At 55.2% G+C, this 16,239-nt stretch overlaps 6 protein-coding genes across 6 annotated transcripts; 4 read left to right on the forward strand and 2 right to left on the reverse strand.

Moving 5' to 3' along the window:
- Positions 1-4: 4 nt before the first annotated feature.
- On the reverse strand, positions 5-1,322 carry K452DRAFT_216 (uncharacterized protein). The gene has a single exon (XM_033536246.1). It carries the CDS (start codon positions 1,162-1,164, stop codon positions 82-84), a length of 1,083 nt encoding a protein of 360 aa, XP_033402721.1. The 5' UTR covers positions 1,165-1,322; the 3' UTR covers positions 5-81.
- Positions 1,323-1,579: 257 nt separating this feature from the next.
- K452DRAFT_281999 (uncharacterized protein) lies at positions 1,580-3,332 on the forward strand. Its single transcript, XM_033539514.1, has one exon. The coding sequence runs from the start codon at positions 1,684-1,686 to the stop codon at positions 3,022-3,024; it is 1,341 nt and encodes a 446-aa protein (XP_033402722.1). The 5' UTR covers positions 1,580-1,683; the 3' UTR covers positions 3,025-3,332.
- A 213-nt stretch (positions 3,333-3,545) lies between these two features.
- K452DRAFT_347890 (uncharacterized protein) lies at positions 3,546-5,709 on the forward strand. The gene is made up of 4 exons (XM_033545502.1): positions 3,546-3,631; positions 3,681-3,769; positions 3,820-3,997; positions 4,062-5,709. The coding sequence occupies exons 1-4, from the start codon at positions 3,616-3,618 to the stop codon at positions 5,606-5,608; spliced, it is 1,830 nt and encodes a 609-aa protein (XP_033402723.1). The 5' UTR covers positions 3,546-3,615; the 3' UTR covers positions 5,609-5,709.
- Positions 5,710-5,967: 258 nt separating this feature from the next.
- On the forward strand, positions 5,968-9,443 carry K452DRAFT_330380 (uncharacterized protein; the record flags this gene model as incomplete). The annotated part of the gene is made up of 7 exons (XM_033545117.1): positions 5,968-6,082; positions 6,132-6,136; positions 6,289-6,382; positions 6,436-6,599; positions 6,678-7,307; positions 7,359-8,072; positions 8,134-9,443. 7 exons carry the CDS (start codon positions 5,968-5,970, stop codon positions 9,109-9,111), a joined length of 2,700 nt encoding a protein of 899 aa, XP_033402724.1. The 3' UTR covers positions 9,112-9,443.
- On the reverse strand, positions 9,059-10,018 carry K452DRAFT_314265 (uncharacterized protein). Its single transcript, XM_033543738.1, has 2 exons — positions 9,512-10,018; positions 9,059-9,435 (listed from the first exon to the last, which is right to left on the reverse strand). The coding sequence occupies exons 1-2, from the start codon at positions 9,973-9,975 to the stop codon at positions 9,333-9,335; spliced, it is 567 nt and encodes a 188-aa protein (XP_033402725.1). The 5' UTR covers positions 9,976-10,018; the 3' UTR covers positions 9,059-9,332.
- Positions 10,019-10,263: 245 nt separating this feature from the next.
- Positions 10,264-12,127, forward strand: K452DRAFT_217505 (uncharacterized protein; the record flags this gene model as incomplete). The annotated part of the gene is made up of 3 exons (XM_033536292.1): positions 10,264-10,386; positions 10,471-11,916; positions 12,038-12,127. 3 exons carry the CDS (start codon positions 10,264-10,266, stop codon positions 12,125-12,127), a joined length of 1,659 nt encoding a protein of 552 aa, XP_033402726.1.
- Positions 12,128-16,239: the final 4,112 nt, after the last annotated feature.

The following is a 16,239-nucleotide window of genomic DNA, read 5'->3' on the forward strand; positions in this document are numbered from 1 at the left end:
CCAATTGATTGCCCAAGCAAACTGTTCAAGATTTATCGATCTTATGTCTTCACCACCAGCTGTTCTAGGGCTAGGTGCTATTCACGAATCTCTGTCGTCGGTTCTGCTTTCCCTCCTGTCTTCGTGCTTCCATTCATCTCTCATAGCCTCGATTATGCTGTACCGCGGCGGCATGTCTCCCGGATAAGGCGGTGCAGCAGAACTAGATGCGCTGGAGCCGTGCCTCAGCTCGTGCAACTCGACCGTGCGTCCTTCTTCAGTGTACGCCGGGAGGAACTTCCAGGTACCGCTGCCCGCTCTGCCGAAGCTCGACCATCGCCTGTTGGTGGTGAAGGGTGACGAGACGTCCTTGTTGCGGAACTCAGTGGAAGTAGGGGACTCCAATTCACAGTCCGGGCCAGCACCGCCGTCGTCGGAACCGTGGTCGTGCGCGGCGATATTGACACCCCTGCGCGACCGGAATGTTTCCTTGATGACCATGAATAGGCCACAGCAGAAGGCAATGACAGCCACGCATGCCCTCAATAGAAGCATGCCCCAGATGGGTATTGTGAGCCCTAGAGCGAGCACCGTAATCTCAACGGTAGGTGCCAGATCTTCCATGATTTTGGTGATGTCTTTTAGCTGTTCCTCCGCCATGGTGATGTTCGCATCACCAGTTGCTCTTATGCTGATCTTCCCCCTCTCAATCCAATGCTTTTTGACTTTTCTTATCTCCTTCCAAAAGCATGTACGCTCTGAAGGCTTCGTTATGTTGTAACCTTCACTGCTGAACTTCCTCGCCAGGCGGCCCGGATACGTGACATACCATTCAGTATGGACGTTGAATGAAATGTTGGACAGCAGTGGATGGGTGAAGAAGATGTTTGGTCCATCGTGATCGTGACATTCGAGCCCCCATTCTTTCGATTTTTTCTTGTCTGCGGCGGGCGAGCCGCCATCGCCAACAATAATGTTGAGTGATGCTAGGCGTCCAGTGTGAGATTCGACAGCTGCAGGCTCATCTCGCGACTGGAGTGTTGGTGGGGCTGCCGGAACCCAAGTAGCGCCGATTTTAGCCTCGCAGGGTTCCGAAGGTGTCTTTTCTTGAGAACCGGCTGTAGGCCGGGAGACCGCAAGCGGAAGGTTGAGGAAGAGAAAGTGAAGATAGGATGAGGGTTTCATTTTGCGAATAGACTTGAATGCGCATCGTGGGAATTGAGGGTAAACTTGGTGACTTTAAGCTGGACTGACCCCCGTCTCCAGCCGACGTTATAATAGTCCATTTTGCTACACTCTGGTCGGCTACTCTAGGTCTTTTGAGGCGCAACGCACCGTCCCTCGCGTGCGGCAGCTCCATTGGTCTCTCCGCTCACCACCAAGGAGCTTGGCTTCACGCAACAACGGAACGCAGCATCATCATCATGCCTGATTTGTAAGTCAACGATCCATGAGAGTAGTGGATGTGCGAGACGGGAAATGGGATGAGATGGATGGATTATGGATATCTCCGAGCGGTGGGCCGGCCCGAGGGAGATGGCTCGGTTGGCTTCTTATCGTGCGCGGGCAGATCACAGACCCCCTCGGACCCAAATCACAGACCATAGACGCGTCCGAGAGCATCGTCGTTGCGGGCTCTTTCTAGCTCACCGTCACCGCCATGGCTTCCTCTCCTTTCCCAGGCCCGCTCGTCCACCTGCAGCCATGCCTTCTGTCTTTTCCTCTGTCCTTCTCGCGCTCAGCGTCTTGTCTCCCGCTCTGGCGCGGTCCTGGGAGCCCGCCAACGACATAACATGGATCGAGAGGAGCCAAGAACTCCTGGTGAAGCTCGATACCCCGGGCTTCCCGCTCCACACTGAGTCTAGGGACACTGCGGCCAACGGTGAAACTGCGCCGTCACCTTCAACCGCCTTCGTCTTCAAGCTGGCTCTGGATGACAGCGGCCGCACGCTTTTGCTCAACGGCCAAGCCATCTTTCCCCTGCGGGACCCGAACCGCCCTGCGGATATCATAGCAAGCCAGGTCTTTGCCAACATCAGCGCGGCCGAGTTCCAGACCTTCGAACAAGACTACATGGTCTCGCCTCATCGGCTCGACTACGACCGCCTGGAGCACACCACGAACGATTCTTATCGATACTACACGACCCTGAGTCTGGACCTCATGGGTGCCCAGGCACCGAAGCTGCACAACGGGGTTCAGCCTGCCCGTGGCTTCCTCGACGACAGCGCACAAAAGACTCTGCAAGTCACGTTGGCCGAGCGGTTCCCCTTCCACTCCAGCCCAGGGACCTACCGCATCGAGAACGTCGAGCTTGTAGACAGGGACCCGTTCTACAGACCACGCCGGCCAGACAACATCTCTGCCTGTTCGTTGTGCAGTTGGCGTTGTGCTGATATCTCCGAAGAGCCGTATTACCGGTTCGTTTGGCGGGACTATTTCGACGCGTTCGGTCGGATAGGCTCGGGACGACACCTCTTCCAGGAGACCCTATTCGATATCTGGCAGCACTGGCAAGACTTCGGAATGATCTATATCTTTACCATTCCCTCCGTTCTGTGTGCCGCCCTTTCGATATACCTGGCAGTCACGGTCTACAAGAACGGTCTTCTCGACCGCCGTGCTTTGTACCAAAACTGGGTTCGTTACCACAACCGTTGGACGCACCACCCGATCGATACATACGTGGAGGAAGGAGACTTCCTTATCCGCAAGGACCACGATGACAGCGATAGGGACTTGGAAGCCGGAGAGGTCCGCAGCAATAGCATCGGGGAAGTGCCGCCGACGTACAACGATGCCCTTGTGGGCAGCCCTAAGCCTCTGCCTCCGACCCCTGCTGTGACCGAGAACCCGGTCGTCGGAGAAGGGCCCCCGGGCTACGACATTCGGATGAAGCTGCTCCCGCCCTCTCCGCACGGCTCTCTGGAAACCGACAACAGGGGCTACTTCGAAAACACAACCACCGAAGAGCGCCCGGGGTCTTTCGAGGAAGAGCAGTACGGCCAATACCACAGCAGCCACGGAGATGCTGGAGAGGCTTAAACAGCTGCAGGGTGCGGCCGCTTCATGGCCACTGAAAAGTCTTTGGTTGCAACTCTCGATTTACGCCATTCTTATTATTTATATGCTTTACGCTTACGACGCGCCATTCATTTGATGCTTATGCCAACTGGAGCCGGTAATCTGGTGTAGAACACGACGGCTGAAACACAATCGTTCATGGAAGAAGAGTCGGAAACACGATCGTTTTCATTTTAGAGGACGCCCTCATGAGTTCCAACACTGAATACCCATTTAGTTCGAATAATGCCATATACCCTTAAATATTAATACATAACACAATCATTCACTACTGCTTGTCGTATTTTATGTTTGCCGTGATCGACTCGATGCCTAGAAAAACAGGTAACTGCACTTGTATGGCACTCCGTACAACATGCGATGGTGGTGGACACCAGAGGGGGTGGCAGGCCACCGAGGGGTCAGTGGCTGTGCATGCGGTAAAGCCACCCCCACAACGTGTACGTTTACGTCGCTGCCAAACACCCGCCGCTTCAGCCAGCAACAACAATACCCATTGTCACATCTTTCTCCTTTTGTTATAACCTCTATACCACGCTCCAAGCAGTCACCATGTCCATCTCTTCCGGTATTTCCATCGCTCGTTGCGCCAGGCTCTCGCTAATCTCGCCCGCCAGATGCCATTTGGGCCGCAGCGCCAACCACCACTCGCGGTCAGGCAACCCAGCTCTCCTCGGACGCCAAAGGCGAGCGGATTGCCTATGCTGTAAGACAGTCCTCATACTTGCAGCCACGGCTCGAGCTCACAAGCCATAGTCGGGCAAATCCATCTTCGTCCGCAACATCGACGATCCCTCCGTCTCCAGGCAGTACACCAACCACACCGCCCAGACGACCGTCGCGCGCTTCTCTCCCTCGGGCTTCTACGTTGCCAGCGGTGATGTCACTGGTAGCATTCGCGTCTGGGACTGTGTTGGGGAGGGGGCTACGAAAGGTGGGCAACAACGTCGATTCATTAGGCCTCCCTGACGGTCGCTGACTGGAGCTTTCTTGGGCAGGCGAATACCACATCATTGCTGGACGGATAAACGATCTGGCATGGGATGGCGACTCTCAGCGTATCATCGCTGTCGGTGACGGCAAGGAGCGTTTCGGCCACTGCGTGACCTGGGACAGCGGCAACAGCGTGGGCGAAATCTCCGGCCATTCGTCGCAGATCAATAGCGTTTCCATCAGGCAGCAGCGCCCTCTGCGTGCCGCTACCGGTAGCGACGACACGAGCATGGTCTTCTACCACGGTGCACCGTTCAAGTTCAACACCAGCCTCCGCGGCCAGCACAACAGATTCATCTTCGGCACTGCCTTCAGCCCCGACGGAGCGCACCTCGTCACGGTCGGCGCGGACAAGCGGATATGGCTGTATGACGGAAAGACTGGCGAGGCTACCAAGCAGATTGGCGAGGATGTTCACACCGGAAGCATCTTTGGCGTCGCTTGGGACAAGGACTCGAAGAGGTTTGTTACTGCGAGCGCGGATCAGACCGTCAGGATATGGGACGCTGAGTCTGGTGAGAACGTCCACACTTGGCGCCTGGGCGAGGAAGGTGTCGTCAGCATTCCTCACCAGCAGGTCGGCGTTACCTGGCCCCACGGACGCAGTGATGGCCTGATCATCACCGTCGATCTGGAGGGCAACCTTAACTACCTTGTTGAAGGCGAGTCCAAGCCCATCAAGGTCGTCCGCGGGCACTCGAAGAACGTCACTGCTGCCGGCATCAGTGACAAGACTTTCTTCACTGGCAGCTACGATGGCCAGGTCCGCGCTTGGGACACCACTACCGGCCTTGCCGCTGGCATCGACGGAGAGAGCCACACCAACCAGGTCGTCGGCTTCTCCTCCCTCAGCAAGTCCAACATCTTCACGGTTGGCTGGGACGACACGCTCCGCACCCTTTCCGCAAACGCAAAGACCTTTGCTGGGTCCAAGACCGAGCTGCACTACCAGCCCAGGGGCGTGGCTACTTGCGGCGATGCTGTGTTGGTTGCCTCCCACTACTCCGTCTCTACCTTCGTAGACGGAAAGGAGGCCAGCATGCGGCCGATGCCTTACCCGCCGACTTGCATTGCGGCGAAGGACGACCTCGTCGCCGTCGGCGGTGAGGACAACGTTGTCCGCGTTTACGGGTTCTCGGGCAACAGCCTGCGCGACCTGGGCATCGAGCTCACCAACTCGACGGCGGTCATCTCGACGCTCTCCTTCTCGCCCAAGGGCACCTATCTGGCGGCCGGAAACACGGCCGGAAAGATCCAGGTCTACTCGGGCAAGGACGGCGAGTGGAAGCTGGTGACGGACCGGTGGAGCGCGCACACGGCGCGCATCACGGCCGTCGCGTGGGACGACAGCGAGCAGTTTGCCGTCAGCGGCAGCTTGGACACGAACATCTTTGTCTGGAGTGTCGCGAACCCGGGCAAGCGCGTCAAGATGCTGAACGCGCACAAGGAGAGTGTGAACGGCGTTGCGTGGGTCGGTGAGGGCCACGAGAAGGTCCTCACGACTGGTGGTGATGCGGCGGTCAAGGTCTGGAAGGTCGAGAACCTTGCTTAAGGGTGGAGGATTATATAGAAAACTGAGCGTTTCATTTTGCTCGCAATGGCATACATAGAATTTAGTTAGAAAATTAGCGGACTTCTTGATTTACATATGGCAATGGTACTTGGTATTTATACTGCGCTTTCCTAATCCGGCATGGGGACCTCGGCATCTCTCACTCGATGGAAAACCGTGACCACGCGACGCGTCTCGCCGCGTCTTCCAGCCCGCAGGCCCGGCTCTCACTTCGCACCCACGTACGCGCCGCCACGCGCGAGGACCAAGCCTGACCACGAACGCTGACGCTGACGCTGACACTGACCATGGCGCCTGCAGCTGTTGACGACAAGACAGTCCCATCGGCGGCAGCGAAGATGGAGCGCGATTTCCATCACCCGTTCCAGCCGTATGCGATCCAGATGGAGTTTATGAATGCGCTTTATGAGTGCATTGAGCAGGGGAAGGTTGGGATTTTCGAGTCGCCTACTGGTGAGTTTTGGCTTGGGGGATGTAGAGTGGGCTTGCTGACGGGGCGTAGGAACGGTGAGATTTTCTGAATTGTTTTCATGATTTTTGCTTGGCTTGTCTCGGTTTTTGGTTTTAGTTCTGAAGTTTTATTCCAGTCGTTGTCTATGTCTATGGTTTCTTGTTTGCCTATGGAGATCCCGAACATGGCTGATGGTGCTCATCCTTAGGGTAAATCGCTGAGTTTGATCTGCGGCTCTTTGACTTGGCTGCGTGATCATAAGCGCAAGACTTTTGAAGAGGGCCTGTTCAATGAGACTGCTGGTAAGGATATTTCGTAATTGCGGTTCCCAGAAATTTGCACTGACTGAGTGTAGATGATGACGAGCCAGAGTGGATGCTGGAAGCGGCTCGAGAAGAAAAACGCAGAGCAGCCCTCCAGCAAGGAGCAGATTTGGAAGAGCGGCTGGCGAAAATCAGAGCAAAAGAGCGCAAGCTGAAGGAGTGGTATGAGAGCGGAGAGCCGCATCACAAGAGACAGGTAATGCACGCGGGTTCATCTGCAAGCAACATGCGTTGACACTGGCAGAAAATCAGCCCAAAGGATGTGGACGACAAGGAAGCGGATGAAGCGCGTTTCCTGCTAGAAGATTACGAGAGTGATGATGACACAGAGACCAAGAAGCGAAGCCAAGGGGCCTCGGATCTTGGCTTGTCTGCGGAGACGGAGGCTCTGATGAAGAAGCTAGGACTGCCGTTGGGAAAAAGCAGTGCTGAGGAAGACACGGAGGCTGTGGACGAGCTGAAGGTCTTTTACTGCTCTAGGACTCATTCGCAGCTGACGCAATTCTCCAACGAACTCAGGCGTGTCAAGATTCCGCCGGCCATCTCAGCACGCCCAGCGGACCGTGCACGAAGCACCAGTGCACCAGAAATTGAAGTCGAGGTCGAGCAAGAGTTCAAACACCTCACACTTGGGTCGAGAAAGAACCTGTGCATCAACCCAAAGGTCGCGAAGCTGGACAGCGCACCCTTGATTAATGAGAGGTGTCTTGACCTGCAGAAGCCGGGGACCGCCGCAGACCACAAGTGCCCGTTTCTTCCTACCAAGGAAACAGAACATGTTGTCAATGACTTCAGAGACCATGCTCTCGCTCAGATCCGGGACATTGAAGATCTAGGTGCTATCGGGAAGAAGTTGGGCATCTGTCCGTACTACGCTTCCCGTTCAGCAGTGAAGCCAAGCGAGGTATGTCTCTCACGCATCCCACGGAATTGGACGTATCTAACCGCCGTGCAGATTGTTACTCTACCGTACCCTCTGCTATTACAAAAGTCCGCGCGCGAGGCACTAGACATTAACATGAAGAACCACATCGTCATCATCGACGAGGCGCACAACCTCATGGATGCCATCACGGGCATCTACTCCGTGTCCGTGTCGCTGGCGCAGCTGCAGCGCTCCCGAGCTCAGTTGACAATCTATCTGCAGAAGTTCCGCAACAAGCTCAAGGGCAAGAACAGGGTGTACGTCGCGCAGACGGTCCGCCTACTGGACTCTCTCATCGGCTACCTCCAGACCAGGGTCGCAAACTCAAAGGAGCAGGAAGGCGTCGTGCAGATCGGGGACATGATGACGGGCAAGGGCGTCGACCAGATCAATCTGTACAAGCTGGCGCGGTATCTGCAGGAGAGCAAGCTCGCGCGCAAAGTGGACGGGTACATTGTGCACGCCGAAGAAGAGCAGCAAAAGAACGAGAAGGGGGCGCAACAGAGCCGCGGTGGAGTGGTTTCGGCCAAGCAGACAAAAACCGCCATGCCCGTCCTCTCGCACATTCAAAGCTTCCTGCTCGCGCTGATGAACCCTTCAGCCGAAGGTCGCTTCTTCTTCGCCCGCGACGACGACGAGCTGGGCACGTGTCTGAAATACATGCTGCTGGACCCGTCTCACCACTTCCGAGAAATCGTGGAGGAGGCTCGCGCCGTGATTCTCGCGGGCGGGACCATGTCGCCAGTAAGCCTGCCCTTTCTTGCACCACCACTACAAACGAATCAAAAGCTGACAATACCCACAGATGAGCGACTACACATCGCACCTCCTCCCGCACCTCCCCTCCTCACGTATCTCCACCCTCTCCTGTGGGCACGTCATCCCCGCCAGCAACCTCCTCGCCGTCCCCGTGACGCACGGCGCGAGCGGCGCGCCGCTGGACTTCACGTTCGGGGCGCGGAGCAGCGCGCGCACTATCAGCGATTTAGGCGCCGCGTTGCTGGCGTTCGTGGCCACTATCCCGGACGGCGTCGTCGTCTTCTTCCCCAGCTACGCCTATCTGGCCGAGTGCGTCGCTGCGTGGAAGCGGCGGGATGCGGGGCAGGGGCGGGAGAGCATATGGGAGCGGCTGCAGAAAGTGAAGCCGGTTTTTATGGAGGCGAAGGCGCAGAGCGCTGCTCCTAGCAGTGGCGGTACAAGCAATACACCCGCCTCTACGGCTACGGCTTCCTCGGGCGCTGCTGCCGCCGCAGTGACTTCGACGGACTCGGTCCTCGCGGCGTACACCGCAGCCGTGACGACTGGCGGCGGGCGCGGCGCGCTGCTCCTTGCTGTCGTAGGCGGCACGCTCTCGGAGGGCATCAACTTCAACGACGCGCTAGGGCGGGGCGTCATGGTGGTGGGGCTGCCGTTTCCGAACGCGCGCAGCGCAGAGTGGGTTGCGAAGCTGGAGTACGTGAGCGAGAAATCTGCTGCTGCTGCTGCTGCTGCCGCTGCCAAGGACAAAACTGCTGCTAAAACTGGCGGCTCCGACACAGACGCGGGCAAGGCTGCTGCCCGGGATTTCTACGAAAACGCGTGCATGCGCGCCGTCAACCAGTGCGTGGGGCGCGCGATTCGGCACCGGGGCGATTACGCGGCGATTTTGTTGCTGGATCGGCGGTATGCGGGGGAGAGGGTGGCGCGGAAGTTGCCTGGGTGGATTAGGGGGAGTTTGAGGGCTGGGATGGGGGTTGAAGGTGTGAAGGGAGAGTTGGGGGGATTTTTTCGGGGGAGGGGGTAGGGTGGTGGTGGTGCAAATGAAACGGTGTTGATTGATTGATTGGTATCGAGATGCTTGATGGTGATCTTCTTCTTTTTTCCCTCTTCCTTCCCTTCTTCCTTCGTTCCTCCGACGATTGGCTGGTGAGCCTTTCTTCCCGTGAGCAGCGCCCTGACGCCCGTAAATGCAGATCCAACAACGCCGGTATATAGGTAGATAACAGATAACAACAACAGCAGCGTCTACGCCATGTCGAGGTCGAAGTCGTCGAGCTGGTCGCGGTACTTGAGGATGTTGCGCTTGATCTTGGACGAGTCGACCCAGGTGACAAAGTCCTCGAGGTTCCTTCACACACGCAGTCATTAGCCACGCACTTTGCAGCACAAGACCCGCGCAAAAAGAAGCCGCGCGCGCAACATACCTCGACACTAAAAACGCGGGATCCGTCACCACCTCCGGGCCGACGCGCACATGGCCCTGCTCAATAAACTTGATGGCCGCCTGCACGGTATCGGCCATACGCAGGCGCGTCATGACGACGCCCAAGCGCCTGCGCGCAAACGCAGACACAGTGACCCTGCGCTCGACGTCGCTGAGCTTGCGCGAGCCCTCGCCCGAGCCGAGAATGCCGAGGTCCTCGAGCTTCTCCAGCAGCAGCTTCTCGTGCTTGACGCGGAAGGGGTCGGCCGGGTCCAGCTCCGCCAGCTTGTGCGCCAGCTGCCGCAGCGAGCCGCAGATGCGGTTGTACTTGGTGTAGTCGCTGGGTTGTTGGATGGCGTAGCGGCGGATGACGGCTGCGTCGCGGTGGTTGTTGTCGGATTTGTAGGTGGTGAAGTCGACTTTGCGCAGAAGCTTCTGCTCGTGGTGCTTCAGTTTGCGGACCATGGCGGCGGTTGGGGCGGAGAGGTGGTTGTGGAGGTGGTGGTGATGCGGAGGTTGGTGGTGAGTTGCTGCGAGTCGCCGTGGAAAATAATGCGCTTATCGATAAGTGAAACGGTGACTTTGTCGTGGCCGATTTATAGATTCAAAATGCTGCAAATGCGGCCACGACTAACTTGCCCCGGCCTTGGCAAAAAAAGTGCCGCAGTGACTCAATAACGCATGCCACATCCATCTCTCGCTCGCCGTCCCGCTTCCACATCACCAATTGACTCCCATCAGCACCACCGCACCATGCCTACCGTCCACCTCCTCGACTACGTGGCGGGCAATGTCCGCTCGCTCGTCAATGCCATTGAGAAAGTCGGCTACACCGTCGAATGGGTCCGCTCGCCGGCTGACGTCGCCAACGCCGAGGTATGAGTGTGCATAGCCCCATTGCTCAACACACACATACTGAGTCCTCAGGCCTAGAGCTGATAGGCCATCCCGCCCTTCTAGAAACTGATTCTTCCCGGCGTCGGCCACTTCGGACACTGCCTGTCGCAGTTCAAGAACGGCGGCTATGTCGAGCCCATCCGCGCCCACATTGCCCAAGGCAAGCCGTTCATGGGCATTTGTGTCGGCCTGCAGGCCCTCGCCGACGGCTCCGAGGAGAGCACCGCCGTGCCCGGCCTGGGCGTGGTGCCCGGCCAGCTGAAGCGCTTCGACGACTCCGACAAGAGCGTGCCGCACATTGGCTGGAACTCGGCCAACACGTCCGCCAAGGGCGCCGTCGCCGACGAGAGCGTCTACGGCCTCCGCCCCGACAGCAAGTACTACTATGTGCACTCGTACGCGCTGCCGTACGTCGAGGGCCAGCTAGAGGAGGCCGGCTGGACCGTCGCCACAGCGCGCTACGGCAATGAGGAGTTTGTGGGCGCTGTGGCCAAGAACAACATCCTGCTGACGCAGTTCCACCCGGAGAAGAGCGGCGCTGCGGGCCTGCGCGTTCTCAAGGCTTTCTGCGACGGCCAGCCGCGCTCCAAGCTGCCCGAGACGCCCTCTTCCGAGGCGGCGCGCGAAGGCCTGACCAGGCGCGTCATTGCGTGTCTGGATGTGCGCACGAATGACCAGGGCGACCTCGTCGTCACCAAGGGCGACCAGTACGACGTGCGCGAGAAGGAGGGCGTCAGCGCCGGCGGCGAGGTGCGCAACCTGGGCAAGCCGGTCGAGATGGCGCGCAAGTACTACGAGCAAGGCGCCGACGAGGTGACGTTCCTGAACATCACGTCGTTCCGCAACTGCCCCGTGGCGGACCTGCCGATGCTGGAGATTCTGCGTCGCACGTCGGAGACAGTGTTCGTGCCGCTGACGATCGGCGGCGGCATCCGCGACACGGTCGACACGGACGGCACCAAGGTGTCGGCGCTCGACGTCGCGTCGCTGTACTTCAAGTCGGGCGCGGACAAGGTCTCGATCGGGTCGGACGCGGTGACGGCGGCCGAGGAGTACGAGGCCCGCGGCAAGAAGCTGCTGGGGACCACAGCCATCGAGACCATCTCCGCAGCATACGGCGCGCAGGCGGTAGTAGTGTCGGTAGACCCGAAGCGCGTATACGTAGCCTCGCCGGACGCGACGCCGCACCACACGATCGAGACGGCGACGTTGGGCCCCAACGGCGAAAAGTACTGCTGGTACCAGTGCACGGCCAAGGGCGGGCGCGAGCTGCGGGACTTTGACGTGCGGCAGCTGGTGCAGGCGGTCGAGGCCATGGGGGCGGGCGAGATCCTGCTCAACTGTATCGACAAGGACGGCAGCAACTCGGGCTTCGACCTCGAACTGATCAACGACGTCAAGGCCGCGGTCAAGATCCCGGTGATTGCGAGCAGTGGCGCGGGCAACCCGGCGCACTTTGCTGAGGTGTTTGAGCGCACGCCGACGGATGCCGCGTTGGGCGCTGGTATGGTGAGTTTGTTTGTTTTTTTGTTCTCTTTTTCGTCTGTTGTTGCGGCACGTGTTGTGGCGACATTGACTGCTGTTGCTTTTGTTGTGATGGTGCAGAGGCTGACTTTTTCTGGGGTGATAGTTCCACCGTGGCGAGTTCACGGTCAAGCAGGTCAAGGACCACTTGCAGGCCGAGGGGCTGCTGGTCCGGCCGTTCGAGGACGAAATATAGACGGCTGTGACTGTGGTGGAAAGGGATGTAGGAGGGATATAGAGTGTGTGTTGCTGTTGTTGCTTGTTGTCGTTGCTTGTTTTTTCTATAGAGGACTGCCGCTACCGCCGCCATTGAGAAGACAAAAAAGACAGGATATTTATGAATATACACATACATACATATACACGTACATATTCACGTACTTGCAGTGTCGACAGCCTTCAGGCAGTCTTTATCTCAATCCTCCTACACACCACAAAAGCACTCCCTTCCCCTCTCCATTCGCTCACATACCCCTCCTCTCCCACAGGGCACCGCGTCCCAACCCAACATACCAACCACAGAACTAACATAACAGTGAGTGAGAAGAGGAGGGGGCGGGTACCACGCCATGTCACCTACACCCACTCACCCCCTCCTACGAGGCGGCGAAGACGCCATTGCCGTTTCCGCAATCATGTACATGTACATGGGGGTGGGCACGGAAACCTCGCTCGTGAGTCGTGGGAATGTTCTGAATCTGGAGAGCGAGAGAGAGAGAGAGTGTGTGTGTGTACGGTAGGAGCTGGAGCCTGAAGGGGTGTTTATCACATACACACAAGCTCCGTCCTGTTGTGAGCGAGCACGAGCACCAGCGCCTCGATCATATCTGTGGCTGGCGTCGCAATACGCGTCCGACTACCTATGTGGTGCGCCAACATCTTATTCTTCGAAGGCTCGAGTTAATTTGCCCCCCGATATCTGCTATTTTGCCCCCCCGGTATTACCGCCTGCCTAATCGGGTAACTACACGGTAGAAAGTTACCTTCGGTACAACCCGCCCGCGCTAGTCGCTCGCGCGACGCCGCGCGAGGACGCGCTAGCGGGGAACAGGAACTAGCACCCCTTATTTTATACTAAAAATTAACTAAAAAATTCTATATCTCTAACCTTACTATTACAGCGCGGTACGCAAAGAGGTAAGTTATTATATATTATAAACGTTACTTTTTCGCGCGCGTGAGCGCTTCCGTAGCCTCCTCCGCCGCTAGCTTACTCTATTATATATTTAGTAGTTACGCTACCGATACTTATTCTACCTACACCCTATACGTACTTATTACGGGTTTCTAGCGCGTTTCTTATAGTTCTTACTAGTAAGCGCTAGCTGACGGTTTGTCTTTATTTATTATTTACTAATTATTATTTATTTATATTTCTAATAGTTTATCTTATTTATTATTTATTAATTATTATTTATATTTATCTCATTCGTTATCTCTCACTTAGCGCCTAGCGCCTACTAGCGAGCTATATATATAGCCGTCGCCTCTCGTTCTCTTCCTTTCCTCTTTATACTACGTCTTATAGTTAATCCTATATAATCTAATTTAAATCCGCCTTACTACCGTAATAACTATACTATCTATACGAGCTTTAGAGCCTTTATCGCGTAACCTATAACTGCTACCCTCTGTTAGTAATACCCCGGTATTAGGCGTTATTTGTTAATAATATAACGTCCTTTTAGTATAAAATAACTACTAATAGGATATTAGTAGTAGTTTTATCCTAATCTAACGCTAAATTCGATAGTTTAGTAGTTAATTTATCGTATTCTAGCGATAAGCTAATTAGCCTGATCCGCTACTAGATAGTAGAGTACTATTTTTCTCCTAATTAGAAAAAGCGTAAACCTTACTAGAAACTATAGTAACTATCGAATTTGGCGTTAGATAGCGATAAATTAATTTATAACACCCTATTAGTAGCTGTTTTATAAATAGCTAACGTTATATTATCCGAAAAGGATGTCTAATTATAGGGTATTACTAACGGGGGGCAGCATAACCGTATTCTTTCGAGAAGGCTCTAATCGCGTCTCTAGCGGCCTATAGGGTATTATAGGTAGTCTCGGGAGGCGCGGTAAGGTCGTATTTAGGTATAGTATTAATAGAGATACGGTAAACGCGCGGAGGTACTATAACTATCGTAAAGGCCGCATAGTAGCGGCGGACGCCTATGGGATATAAAGTAAGGCCATAAACGACGCCCTAGGGTACGGAGAGATAGTAGACGGCGTATAGCGGTAGTAGTAGGCGTGTAGGGTAGGCGGAGTAGGTATTAGACAAGGCGCGAAGGTATTGTGCGAATATCGCGAAGGTAGCTTTCTGCCGGGCGCTTTACCCGATTAGGCAGACGGTAACGCCGGGGGGGCAAAATAGCAGATATCGGGGGGCAAATTAACTCGAGCCTTCTTCGAAAGCTTGTAGTTGCTTACTTATGTGTAATGGAACGGGTTAGATGGCTGGACGTGGCAGTTTTTGCGTTTTGCATGTTACAAGAAGTAAAGTAGATGAGCTACAGCGCGTGGGGGTGGTGGTGATGGGTGGTATGTTCAAGCTGTGGCGGTGGTGGTGGTTGTGAGGTTGGGGTTTATGGCCTCAAAGGAGGAGTGGTGGGATGTTGAATGTGGGAGAGTGGGTGGTGCGTGAGCTTGCACCCGCAGATGGCTTATGCGACTCTTCATCGAGTCGCTCGCAGAGGAATTTCTGCGTCTTTGGATGGGATGTGGGTCTGGGACGTGGGAAGTGGGTTGGTGGTTGTTGCTTTATATATATTTAATTTGGTACGGAAACGTCACGTCGCGGTGCTGCGAGCGGAACCGGAACTACGACCTAGAGGGCGTGGGGTAGTGTGTGTAACAGTGTGTTTTTATGGGGCAGTGTCAGGGTGCCGATTAGGTGGGTTGGTTGGGGGTGTGGTAAGCTTTGGTGGTGTGGGGCGGCAAGCCCGCACGCGAGGTATAGTCAATTTCTTGTTGGGTATTTGAGACAGGTAGGATGGAGGTGGAATGGATTGGGTTGGAAGAGGAAGGGGCTTAGGGGGATAGGCATTTTCGTTTCTTGGAGAGGAATAATTTGGAGGTTGCGGGTGTTGTGAGATGGTGAGTCTCGAAGCAGGTCTAGTTAGTGCTGTTTTTGGGAGTTAGTGCGGGGTTGAAAACGAGAATTTGATGTGATTGAAGAGACAGGCTCTCGATTTTGACAGAAGAATAGCTTGTAGATTGTTGTAAAAAGAAAAATCAATGCAGTTGAGCTTCGGACTGCATTTGACCTCGTTATCTTGCCGCCGTACCGCCGACTGAGGTAGTGTACTGTGTAGCCTGGAGATTTTAGTATAAAGTACTATTAGCAATTCTTGAGGATGTTACGTACCTGGTTTTTGTAAAGTTCAGAAGTGTATCCACCGATTATCACGAAGGCGTAATATCCAAGGCTCTCGTGATAGGAGTCTTCCACTGCTTTCTTTGGTGCCATTCCCATCGGCGGAAACCCATTTCTTTCTCCTCCAATTCTACCCACTCAGGAGATAGAGGAAACTTCCGACGCAGTGGCCCCCCCTGGGACAGATGATATCCAGCGCTTCTGTACTCTTCCAACATCATTTGCATGGCAATACAGCCAGACTCGATTGTAAACTCGACCAATGTTTGTCCCTTGTCGTTTTTCACATCGATGTTAATATCCCGCCGCTCCAATAGAAGGCGAAAATTCCGAATTTTCTTGGCTTGTGCAGCATACCATATCGCTGTCTTCCCATCATAGTCTTCGGCGTTTACTTGAATGTCATCGCGTTGAAGCAGAATGTTGACAACGCGCGAATGGTCGTTCTTCGCCGCGTACATTAGAGGGCTTATGCGATAATTATCGGTGAGATTGACATCGATCTCATCACATCTATACTCCAGTAAGAGGCTCACGACCTCATCTCTGCCATAAAAAGCTGCCTTGGCGAGCGCGGTTCTTCCCGATTTTTCCTGCTTGTTGACATCCACCTCTTTTCCATAGTCTAAGATAAGCTTGGATATCTCTACAGCACCATCCTCCATTACGACTGCTGCTACCAATGGAGGGGTTTCAAAATCCCGAACAACAGGTGCGTTCAAGTCAATGCCACCATGTTGGATGAGCATCCGCGCGATCTTCGGGCTACAAGATTCTCCTCTACCCATGGCAAACCCAAGTGGAGTACAACCGCGGTATTCTGTGCACACATCCGTCAAAATACCCTCTTTTTGTAAGAGCAGTTCAACAATTTCTGTATTTTGGCTCCCCTCGGCAACTGCTGCCAGCGGTGTCCAGCCGTAT

Source organism: Aplosporella prunicola (genome assembly GCF_010093885.1).
Source record: "Aplosporella prunicola CBS 121167 unplaced genomic scaffold K452scaffold_1, whole genome shotgun sequence".
Lineage (NCBI taxonomy): Eukaryota > Fungi > Ascomycota > Dothideomycetes > Botryosphaeriales > Aplosporellaceae > Aplosporella > Aplosporella prunicola.

Bases quoted from the DNA above. Each gene is read 5' to 3' on its own strand.
- K452DRAFT_216 (XM_033536246.1), bottom strand. From the start codon at position 1,164: ATGAAACCCTCATCCTATCTTCACTTTCTCTTCCTCAACCTTCCGCTT.
- K452DRAFT_314265 (XM_033543738.1), bottom strand. From the start codon at position 9,975: ATGGTCCGCAAACTGAAGCACCACGAGCAGAAGCTTCTGCGCAAAGTC. The intron at 9,436-9,511 runs GTATGTTGCGCG...GCGTGTGTGAAG, and splicing joins CCCGCGTTTTTAGTGTCGAG to GAACCTCGAGGACTTTGTCA.
- K452DRAFT_281999 (XM_033539514.1), top strand. From the start codon at position 1,684: ATGCCTTCTGTCTTTTCCTCTGTCCTTCTCGCGCTCAGCGTCTTGTCT.
- K452DRAFT_347890 (XM_033545502.1), top strand. The intron at 3,770-3,819 runs GTAAGACAGTCC...CACAAGCCATAG, and splicing joins GCGAGCGGATTGCCTATGCT to TCGGGCAAATCCATCTTCGT. The intron at 3,998-4,061 runs GTGGGCAACAAC...TTTCTTGGGCAG, and splicing joins TGGGGAGGGGGCTACGAAAG to GCGAATACCACATCATTGCT.